Here is a 12,140-nt window from a genome sequence, read left to right as displayed (position 1 = left end):
AACATCCTTTATGCCATACTTGGATTATAAACTTTGCAGTACAGAGACAATCCTCCTTAGTGTTTGGAAAGTGGATACTATTGTAAACAAATAATAATCATCTATCCACAGAACAGGTATGGCATAGGCAGCAGCAATGCATACCCTCTCCCACATTGCTCCTCTACTCTGTCCTCAACACTATACTCTTGTGACCAGTTTTAGAGGGAACAGGTGGTTTGTTCTCTTGCCCATTCCATCTTTGGTCCCTGTGCGAAGGCTACTACTAATTAGCTCCAGAGTGAAGTTTTGCCACCACAAGGAAAGCAAAACTCACTAGGCTATTTTTGTTATCCAAGGTGAGTGAAATGCAATGTATTAAACACTTTTTTTTTCTTTACTGTGCCTTTATAGGTTTGGGTGAAATTGCAAAATATTTCTGAATTGTGTAGCTCTAACACACACACAGGCAGGCACACATGAGAATTGAGAACTCCTGGTCTTGTGGGTAGGTTGTTTAGGCAGCTTGAACTGGCTATTCTGACATAGTAAAAGTAATTCAGTTCCTCTTGGATCTAAACAACCTCTTGGTTCTAAAGCAACACAAATGTACATTTAAAAATGCATTTAAAATTAGCTTTTCACTCCAGTGCTGCTTTGATATATTGGAATGATTTCTCAAATATGCTGTAGAAAGCATAGCAAAGCAGCTCCCTTGGCTGTGGAGCCAGGAAGGAACTTGTCTTCACTTCTATTAGTAGTATATATTATCTGACAAATATCTCATCAGCTCTGGAAAGAAGCAGAGTTGTTGTCAGCTACAGTGTGAGGCCCTTTCACCTAGGCAGAAAGCGTGTTTCTTTAACAGTAGAAAAATAACAGCCCAATCCTACTCCCATTGAATTAAGCAACAAAAAGTCCTATTGACTTTGACTGGAGCAGGATTGGGCCATAATGAGCACATTAATCATGCCAGTTGTGGATCCTAATTATGTTGTTGTTGTTTTTTTTTTTAATTATGTAAATCACTTGTGATATTCTTGGCTGTGTGCATGCAAGTGAAGGGACCCAGATGAACACTTTTTTGCAAACTGAAATTGATGCAAAAATCTCCAATTGAATCCAGGTTTCAGAGTAACAGCCGTGTTAGTCTGTATTCGCAAAAAGAAAAGGAGTACTTGTGGCACCTTAGAGACTAACCAATTTATTTGAGCATAAGCTTTCGTGAGCTACAGCTCACTGTATTGGATGCATACTGTGGAAAGTGTAGAAGATCTTTTTATACACACAAAGCATGAAAAAATACCTCCCCCCACCCCACTCTCCTGCTGGTAATAGCTTATCTAAAGTGATCACTCTCCTTACAACGTGTATGATAATCAAGTTGGGCCATTTCCAGCACAAATCCAGGTCTCTACGTAAAAGAATAAATGGACACAAATCAGATGTCAAGAATTATAACATTCATAAACCAGTCAGAGAACACTTCAATCTCTCTGGTCACGCGATTACAGACATGAAAATTGCGATATTACAACAAAAATACTTCAAATCCAGACTCCAGCGAGAGACTGCTGAATTGGAATTCATTTGCAAATTGGATACAATTACCTTAGGCTTGAATAGAGACTGGGAGTGGCTAAGTCATTATGCAAGGTAACCTATTTCCCCTTGTTTTTTCCTACCGCCGCCCCCCCCTCAGATGTTCTTGTTAAACCCTGGATTTGTGCTGGAAATGGCCCACCTTGATTATCATACACATTGTAAGGAGAGTGGTCACTTTAGATAAGCTATTACCAGCAGGAGAGTGGGTTTGTGTGTGTCGGGGGCGGGGGGGGGGGGGGAGAGAAAACCTGGATTTGTGCTGGAAATGGCCCAACTTGATTATCATACACGTAAGGAGAGTGATCACTTTAGATAAGCTATTACCAGCAGGAGAGTGGGGTGGGGGGAGGTATTTTTTCATGCTTTGTGTGTATAAAAAGATCTTCTACAATTTCCACAGTATGCATCCGATGAAGTGAGCTGTAGCGAATGAAAGCTTATGCTCAAATAAATTGGTTAGTCTCTAAGGTGCCACAAGTACTCCTTTTCAATTGAATCCACTGTTTGCAAGACCAGGACTTCTGAGACCTGACAGCAGATGGAGTTTATAGGAGATTGGTAAAGGAGGAGATCTGTGACAAAACTTCAAGGAAACAAAGGTTCAGACAGATAATCTTGCAGCGGGGGTCTCCAGAACACCTGTTTAGTGTAGTTCAATGAGGCAAAGAGAAATAGGAAGCAGCAAGCCCTGTTCCCGCCCAAGCTGTAAGATATGGATAGAAAAAACAGAGCTGGAAGAAGCCTGAAACTACAGGACAATCAGCATGAATTGGGTAAAGGAGTAGTTGTTAACTATCCAAGAGGTCATGAGGGAACTTTCAGAGACCTTGTTCTGCACAGGTAGTTTGGTACGTACTGTACACATTTTTTCTTTAATTTTTTAATAGTTTCCTGAACTGTGATACTGTAACCTTGTCTCCTCCAAAATTTTGCCACAAATGTACAGGTCTGTGTATATGCATTCTTTAAATGCAGGAGAAAGGAGAATAAAACATGTCACTAAAGCCACTGTTTGCTACAAAAATATGACTCTATTTTATGTGTAATTTTGCTGAAATCAGGAATCGTTTTATGCCAGAAAAAACCTTATGTAAAAATCTCAACAAGCTTAATGGCATCTTTAATAGAGAGATGTATCCTTGGAGACTACAGGACCCATCACATAATGCCTGCTTAGAAATAGGGGAGAAACTATTTTGCAATATGAAATCTAGTTTATAGAAGTAGCAAGAAATCACACAACCTTTCATACAATCTTTGGCTTAGTAAAAAAAATTTGGGGGGTGAGAACCTGTGGTGCGTCTTTAAGATGCAGCCCAGAACCCTCAGCCAAGAGGGAGGAGGGCTATGGTGGATTTAAGCCATTTTTGCACCTTCCTGATCCCTGGCCAAGCTGGGGGCTGGAGAGACACCCTCCCCCTGAGTAACTTGGATAGCCCTGGGTCTCAAGTTACATCAGTGTCCCAGGGCTGCTCTACAAGTTACAGAGCTGCCCAGAATCTTCACCGTGCTTCATGCGATGGACCTGACCCCTTGTTACCCCCTCTCTCACCCTCAGCATGCTCCATAGGCCAGGGCTTGAAGGGCATCCTCATGAAGCAGCCTTAAGGTTTTTTGTCTTCATTCCTGCACTGGGGGAATGCTCCCTTGTTTGGATATGGGGTTCTCAGGGACCCTTTATGCCACTCCAGCCCTTTTTCCGGTGTAAAGGGAGGAGTGTGAGGATCTCACCCTTGGTATCAAACCCTAAATATTACAGTCCTGTGATTGATTTACCCACTGCTTAAGGTGCTGTCCTGTACATGGCTCTGTTACTGCTTAAAGAAGCAGGAATCTTTGGGGGAGGGGGAACACACAGTTAACTAGAATCAAATTCTGTAGCACTCTCAGATTATCTGTTTAAACATTTTACAAGGGCAAGTGCAAGTTGATATTAGCAGAGAGACTTTGACTTAATTATCGTTAAACCGGAGGTGCTACACATGGACAATGCAATTACTGTACCTAAGTAATCTATTTGTAGGATGTGGCAGTTATTTTCTGGTGGCTGGGTTTGAAATGATAAGAAGGGAGGGATGGACACCAATCCAATCTTTAAATGAAATGTCTCTTTTGGCCAGTTTTCCCCTCCTTTGTCCTCCTCACATTCCGTCACTTAGCAATAACTGAGCCTATGGAAAGTATGAGTAAAAACCATAAACCATTCCCCAGGTTAATTGTTTTCTTATTCATGTCTTATTTCTTGGCTCGTGACCCTCCCTGGATCCATTTCCCCCCCAAGAATAAAATAGCTTGAGTGTTAAACTGTAGTCTCTTATTGCTTTGAATTTGTTGAGTTAGCTGAAAGAGGAAGACAGTATTTAAACTGTGTGACCATAGGCACATCAGTCTCTGGGCATTTAATGTTACGTTACCCTGTATAGTTAGTTTAGGCCCAAATCCTCACAGGTATTTTGGCCCCATTAAGAAATTAGGAACTTAAATACTTTTGGGGATCTGGGACTAAGTGTCTATTATTTAGGTGAAATTTAGCACTACGCAGAACAGCAGCATGACATGTATAAGTACTTGCAACTTTCTCTTTCATTTGTGCTAGTCTGAAATAGGAATGAATTGTCCTGGCATATGTATTCATGGTAACGAAAGGCTCCAAAATTTATATTATACTTTTACTGGGATGGCCTTGTAAAATCACTGTGAGAACAGGCCAGCTGTGGTTTCAAGATAGTTTTTAAGAATCAATATCTAGGTCTGTTTTTGAAGGAACATAAATGCCAGATTCTATCTTTACTCTGTCTGTGAAATGTAATGAATGATAACTGGAACAGCTGGCATTAGAAACTAATTGGCAGACTAAAATATATTATTGAATGCATAAACTGTTCTATCTAAAAAGAGAAGCGTATAATAGTCAAGTGTGCCCATTTACCTATTGGCAAATGGTTTCAATTAAAAAAAATTGTCCATTAGTATTCAGCATGCAAAAGCTAAGAAACAAATGTATTAGAATAATTAGCATCATTAGAAAGAAATAAACACAAAATGCATTTAACCACCGATTTTACCAGCATTATATAACAACACTGGCAAAGTGACTACATTAATAATGCAAGCTTGCCTTCAGTATGCTTAATCTTTTACTAGGAATACCAGGGATGCCTGAAATTAACCTAACCAAGGACCTACGTTGGTAACTTGGCTGGTATGTGAGGGGCTGGATAAGAGCAGCACTCCTCTTGTGTGTATATATAGTTATGACAAGTGGAAATTTTCCTGTGATCCACTGCAGTGCTCCGTGTAGAACTGAACATGGTCTGTAAGGGGGACTTGGATCAGTGATCAGTTAAGTGCGTCCCAGTGGGGTTGGATAGAGGACACCAGGGTCTGATAAAGAGACAGGAAGAAGAGAAAGCAGGGAGGGAGTTCCCTGGGAAAGGTTTTCAGAATCCCCTGGAGATGAGGAGGCAGGCTAATCTGGTTGAAGAAAACTGCTGGGGGAGGGGGAGTGGTGTCTCCTTTGGCTAGCCCTGAAAAGGCAGGGCAGGCGGGCAGGCAGCCAAAAGGGAGGAAAAAGCCCTCAGGATTAACAGCTTGGGGAGGTCTCCAGAGGAGAAAGCCCTGAAAGGCACCACTCTGTAAGAGCGGGAAAGGGACGCCACAGGGCCCAAGTAGGGGTGAATCCTTTGCAGAGGGTTACTTTAGATTTTGGAGCCCGAGTTTGAAGAGGAGCCCAGGTGGGGCAGAAGATTTTGTGTTCATTATTCTTAATTTGTTGGACACTATTGGATTGGACCTTCAGGATGCTATTGTGCCAGTGAAACAAGCCCAGAAGGGTGGTGTTGTCATAAGAGAAAAGGAGTATTTGTGGTACCTTAGAGACTAACCAATTGGTTTGTCTCTAAGGTGCCACAAGTACTCCTTTTTTTTGCGAATACAGACTAGCACGGTTGCTACTCTGAAAATTGTCATAAGAGAGTTATGGAGTCTCCGTTCAGGAGCTTTAAAGCCAGAGAGGGAGGTGGGACCAGCCAGCAGTACCATGGATGGCTGCATGAGGTGCCTTGTAGGGGCCAACTTAATTACATGTGGAACAGGGTTGTGCAGCCATAGAGCCTGCTACCTACTTATTCCAAGGGACTCCTTCACCACCACTTGGAAGCATGCTGAAGTCATAACTATTTCCAGCCCAGCTGTCAAATGTGGCCTTTTAGAGGGGTTCCGTCTCTAAGCGTGCCCTCTTGCCGCATGGTGTGCCGCTGCCATGCCGTCCTTAGTGTCCCTGCAGCTTGCTGGAAATAATCTACTCACAGCCACACGTCTTGAAAAGAAGATTCCACCTTTCTTGGGATCCAATTTATTCAGCATAGTCCAGCTCCCAAAAGAGCCCCCTTTTTGTTCACCCCTAGGTTTGGGGTTTCCACAGCCCTCCTTTCTGGGATTGCTTGGTTCAAGGCCTGGCCTCCACAGCCTGCAGGCCTACCCCATTAGTTCAGGGTTTCCACAGCCCTTTGTGTGTGTCCTGGCAGAGTCCTCCTCTTAGTGAGCTCTCCCTTGTTGGTCTTGGAGCCTCCTTTTTGATTCACACACCCAGTCCTCTTCCCAGGTGAGCCTAAAAACAAACACCTGTTGGGGCAGCTGGGAGAGAGAGGAGCCTTGCCCCTTCCACTCTCCAAGGCTCCTGGGTCCAGGCCCTCAAAGGAACAATAGCCTGGCTTTTTCCTAGATCTTCCCCCTCCCAAACACTAACTGTTCCCAGGGACCATCTTCCTCTCACCCAGTGTCCATTTTGATTATTCTGGACACCTTGAGTGGGGTAACTGGCCTCGCAGACTACCTCTTCTGGCTTTACAGGCCTGTTCAATGCATTGCCTGACACATTTCTCTTCTTAACAGTGAGGGAATTTTAAAGTGGTCATGACTCCCAATGACAATTTGCAGCTGTCACCGGGGAGATGCAGAAGGGCCATGTACTATAGTTGGTCAGAAAATAGTTATTTTTCCTGCAGAAAATTTTGACTCTCTGGAGAAAAGTAGGGTGAATATCGGGGCAGAGGGAGAGGCCGGGGGGAAGGAATAATACTGTTTGTAAACACGGGATTTGTTCAGTAAAAATCAGTTTAAACTGAAAACGAAGGGGCTTATCAATAGAGGAGAGAGAATTCAAGAGGTTCCTAAGCTACAAGTCTCAGGAGGCACCATGGCAGCATTTTCAAATCAAAATATTTTTGATTTTGGGAGTTCAGTTTTTCAACAAAAAGTCAAAACTTTCTGCAGCAAGCTGACACGTCTCATAAAAATTTCATTTTGTCAAAAACCCAATTTTCCATCAAAATGTTTTGACAGAAATGTTCAACCCACCCTACATATACTCTGATATAAATCTCTTCTCTGACTCTGCCCTTCCAAGTGCTGGTGTCATGGGGTGGAGGATGAGAGCAGGATGTTTCTCTCCAGACCTCGGTCATGAGAACTCTCAAAGCCTCATCAGTAGGAGCAGATGGGATGGTTCCCTGCATAGCAGCAGACCTGATGGGAGGATGCTCTCCACAGCACCCAAACTCCAGTGGGAGGGCAGAAAGTAATCACTTTGTTCCCAGATAATTAAAGATGTCACACCACAGGCTTGAGGGTTGAGTAGCCTCAGCAGTGAAGAAAGGATATGGAGTTGCAACTCCCACCATTCACATATGTTATCTTCTCTCCTACTCTGGCCTCTCAGATCCACAAGTTTCTGGCATGGAGTTACTCTTCTTCCTTTTGACTTGAAGAACCAAGCTAACTTCTCTCCGAGACTTATTGGCCTGGCACTTGTCCAGCATCTGTGGCAATCTGGAGTTAACACTCAGAAGATAGCTTATATTTTAGACTAAATAGAACACTTAGGCATTAGAATGTCTCCTTGACTTTGTACAGATTGTGCATATGCCTAGGCAAATTGAATACATAGACAACATTATTTATATAGCTATGCCACTATAAAAAGATAATGTAGGAAATAATGATGCAAGCCCATAAAAGGAAAACAAAGGAAGCAGTTTTAAAAAAACACACACTGAAGATTGTCTTGCAAGATGAATTTTCTTTTAAAATTTGCATGAGCTCGGTAATGGCTCGTTAAGCCTAACCATTAACATTAGTTTGATAAAGCTGGTTTCTAAATTTCATTTAATCATACAGCCTTAAAATCTCTGTGGTGTAAAAGTTATCATGAGCCAGTACTTCTCTTTTTACGACTAATAATAATGGTACTTAACACTTACTGAATATAGAACTTCACAAATGTTAACTAATTAGTCCCCACAGCACCCCAGTGAGGTAGATAACTAAGCATTAATGAAATGAAGAGAAAGGAAGTATTATTATGATGAAGTTAAATCCTCAAGGCCTTACTCAGTTTTTACTCCAGGCCTGATTCTGATCTCTCATCTGTGTCATTTAAGGAACCACTCCTTTGATTTCAACAGCATTACATGTGTAAAATTGGTGTAATTGACATCAGAATCAGGATCTTTGTTCTTACTCAGGCAAGACTCTATTGAAATCAGTGGGGCTTCTGCTTAAATAAAGAGTAGTGTGAGCTTCAGGGTTTCGTCTTTTATTATCATTAGATGGGGAAACTAAGGAGAAAAAGATGGGGATTTGCGCAGTGGCACAGAAGGAGTCATTTTCAGAGTCAAGATTAGAATGCAGTTTCCAGTACTGTGCTATCATTCAGGAGATAAAATTGGGAATGTAAATAGTTGTTTAAAAAGATTGACTTTTTGTGTGTCCTTTGAGATGGGTTTGTCACTATAAGGCTAGCACAGAAACTGCTGAGAACATAAAGCTAATTACCACACTTTGTCTATGTATTGCGCAATATTTGTTTCAAATAATGGGTTTGTTGGATCTATTCCCGTGTCTAATCATTTTATTTTTGCAGTATCAGATTATACATAGTTCCTATTTTGAATACTGAGTAAAAATTACTGATCTTTTCTTTAGTCTGTCTTGTGCTGAGATAGATTAAAATGCTTGTTTTTGTTTAAAAATTTTTGAGTCAGGAATAATGGTTCCATTGTGTATTGAAGTGTTTCCCAAAGCCCTGTTTCAGTCAGGAGAGATTAACACCTGATTCAGATTCAGACTATCACATTCACAGAGAATGTGTGCGAAGCATCTAGGGAAGTTTTTGAGATTATGATCCTGCGCTTAGCACAATAATGAATTAGTTTTCTGTTATTTCCAATTCTCAGTTCGATCTCTGTCATGAGAATGTTAAGGTTTCCTATCTTCTGTTCTTATTAGTCTGTGTCATGAGAATGAGTAGTTATAGATTTTAATTTGCCTTATTTAGATTCCTCTTCTCATTATACATTCTTGTGATAATACCTGTAATAACAGCAAAAATTGGCACTTTATTAATCTATTCTCATGATAAAGACCCAAGATGAAAAACACGTATAGTACAAACAATCAACTCTCTAGACACTCTGAAGATTTTAACATGAACAAGAAAGGGCATAATAGTTAACCTTTCTTGTGGTAAAGGGCATGAAACACTCTAGACTCGTTCTTGTGATAACCCGAACATTGTAATTTTGTGTTTCATTTTGAACACTGTGGCAGGCAGAGCTGGAAATACTGCATGCAATCTATGGCCTTTCTTAGACAATACATATATAGTTTAATCTAATTAGCCCCTGGATTCTAGGTGTGTTGTGAAGTAATTACATTTGAGTTGTATGCTATATCTTTAGGGCTTTAATTTGGGTTGGTTTGTTTGTTTGTTTTACTTGCCTCCAACATTGCAGGAGGATGCGTTGATTAGCTGTATAATGTTCTAACAAATGAATATCCAAATTACATGAGCATGTACTAGTTTCAGTAGAGATTTACATTCAAGTAGCTAAGCATATTTGAATGTAAATTTTAAATATGGAATGATGGATCCCCTTAGAACTGTTTCTCACCAGAATTTTATGAGAGAGTGTCAAAGTACAGAACTGAATTCAAAGGGTAAATTTTTGATACACTATCCAGGAATAGCCACACTTCCATTATTATTAATACTTTATGTTGAAAATATGCCAATAATAGGAGAGTTGTGGATAACTGAAAAGATATCATATTGAAAATGTATCCCAAAGTAATATCATTGTGCTATTTGGAATTCTGCTTAGAAAAAACAAATTTGTCTATATCTCTTTCCCCACCCCTGCATACAGTCTTTGGAAGATCAAATATGGGACCTGTTACGTGAAGCAGACAAGAGTGCAGAGGAAAACAAAGAGCAAAGCCGGGTGTATGATGCCATGGCACAGACTCTGGGGGATGCCTGGGATGCGCTCATCATTATGCTAGAAAAGCGAAGAGCACTTCTGAAACTTACTGCAGTATTTTTTGAAAATGCTTTGGAGGTTTGTATTTAAAATGAAATGCCGCTTAATTTGAAACAAATCCCAATTCCTCCAAGAGTTTGTTACATTCTATTTCTACTGATGCAAAGGGCCAATTAATTTTTTTAAAAAGTCCTCAGCTGCATTCCTGTTTTTGGGTATTCCAGGATGAAAATGAGCAGAACATTTAGAAGGAATATCTGTAAAAATGTGATATCTCTTACTAATGTTTTACTTAAAAAAGAAGTTGTAATAATGAAAAATCATTCAAAATTAGGCTGTACCTATGTACTGCACTGGGCATGGACATAACCCAATAGATCTAAGATTCAAATTATTTGACTCTTTGAGGGCCAAATTCTTAAACCCAGGACTCAAGGCTGTGTATTAAAATGTGTGTGTAGTTATCATAGTTGTGCTTGCAAATAAGACAGTTGACTGTCTAGCCATCTGAGCGCAGACAAATATAAGAACCACATGCACAAGCATGCAAAAAGCATGCACAGCCGCACAAAACCAGCGTCCAACTCCTGGAAGATAGGAGATTAGCAACAATTTTCCCAGTCTTATCCCTCTCCCAGCCTGCCCATGCCCCTGTACATCCCACCCCTACTCACTTCTGCACAGGCAGCTCATGCAGGGTGGGACTCCGAACCCAGGGATATACACACTCCCTGCACAGCCCACTGAATTCAACTATCCCTTGCCTTTGCATTTGCAGAGGAGTGGGCTGGATTTGCTCCAAAAGTTGAGTGCACAATTACATAGGACTTTCAAGCCTTTGTTTCAAAAAGTTTACATGTGGCACAAGACCAAGAGTGGGAGACCAAGGGTTGTTTTAATCCACCTTCTTGGACCCCAGATCCTGAGGCTGATTCTGTACTGTCCTGATGCCTGGTAGAAATTAGAACAGCAGCAGGGCTGAGGCAAACTCTGCTGATTCCCAGTAGTATCCACAAGCTATTCCAGCAGCCAGGGATCAGCCAGATGCAGAGATGCCCAGGTCAAGTCCTAACATCAAGGAGCCAGGAAGAGATTGGTATAGGAGCCACTATGGTAACTTACTGCCTCTATAGTGTTCCCCAATGCAGGGGAAATCCTTAACGGACTGGTTGAGCTGCCTTTTAGGCTGCTCTGTGCCATGGGAACACTATAAAGCAACTGGAGCAGGGCCAAAGTCTGGCCCATTATGTTTAGTCATGCCTAAGTTAGACACAAATATCAATTGTCTTATAGACTTAAATGACAATACTAGACTTTTATTTTTGAAATAGGAAAAGGAGTACTTGTGGCGCCTTAGAGACTAACCAATTTATTTGAGCATAAGCTTTTGTGAGCTACAGCTCACTTCATCACATGTAGCTGCAGCTCACGAAAGCTTATGCTCAAATAAATTGGTTAGTCTCTAAAGTGCCACAAGTACTCCTTTTCTTTTTGCAAATACAGACTAACACGGCTGTTACTCTGAAACCTATTTTTGAAATGTTTTTCTTGACAACATGCAATTCTGTGAAATCTTTGCTTTATTATGATAAAGCACAAACATTATATCAAGGATATTCTTTAATGAAAATCAAATTCAGATCCCAAATGTTGAAGCATAATGGATTTGTTGTGTAGCATAAAGATCATGAGTAAAAGGGTAGAATGTGAGAATAGGCAAGCAAAGCAGGGAGTTTAATTTTCACCTTCTTTTCTAATTTCATCATATTCTTGATAACACTGAAGTCCAAGTGCGAACTTTAATGATTTGGTCTTCCTTAATTTAGCAATCCAGTTACTAGAGATGGCACAAAGATGCAAAATTCAAGTCTAGATTTTGAACAACCCAGTGTTTGATGTGCTCAGGTCTGGGGTGCTGGTCACACTTATAAGGATAGAAGTCATCTGCAGAATTCAGATTCTGGTCTGGGTTTGGATGCTGATCCAAAGTTCAGGGGTGTTCCGAGTCAGGGTCTAGTAATGGCTCTAATAATTACAACTAAGCATTTATCCCACCGAAGGAACAGTATGACACCAGAAATAGAGGATACAATTAGCCAAAAGAATAACTTGATGTAAGCTGTAATATTAATTCACTGTCACAGATCTTTGCTAATGCACAGTTAAGGTTGACCAGCAGTGCCTCGTACCCTTCCAGAACATCAAAGGCACCTGTACAAAACCCAAAAAATACAG

The 12,140-nt window shown here is 40.9% G+C and overlaps 1 protein-coding gene across 5 annotated transcripts in view; it reads left to right on the top strand.

Annotated features, from left to right (window-relative positions):
- The window catches only part of CCDC141 (coiled-coil domain containing 141), a 160,376-nt gene that overhangs the window by 19,590 nt on the left and 128,646 nt on the right, over nt 1-12,140 (top strand). For all 5 annotated transcript variants that reach the window (XM_048870030.2, XM_048870029.2, XM_075117985.1 and 2 more), the window contains one exon: nt 9,792-9,983. In XM_048870030.2, coding sequence (XP_048725987.2) covers nt 9,792-9,983 — 192 coding nt within the window. The remainder of the gene's footprint in view (nt 1-9,791; nt 9,984-12,140) is intronic.

Source organism: Caretta caretta, chromosome 11 (genome assembly GCF_965140235.1).
Source record: "Caretta caretta isolate rCarCar2 chromosome 11, rCarCar1.hap1, whole genome shotgun sequence".
NCBI lineage: Eukaryota > Metazoa > Chordata > Testudines > Cheloniidae > Caretta > Caretta caretta.
The sequence above is the reverse complement of the archived record's forward strand: the minus strand, read 5'-3'. Positions and strand labels throughout refer to the sequence as shown.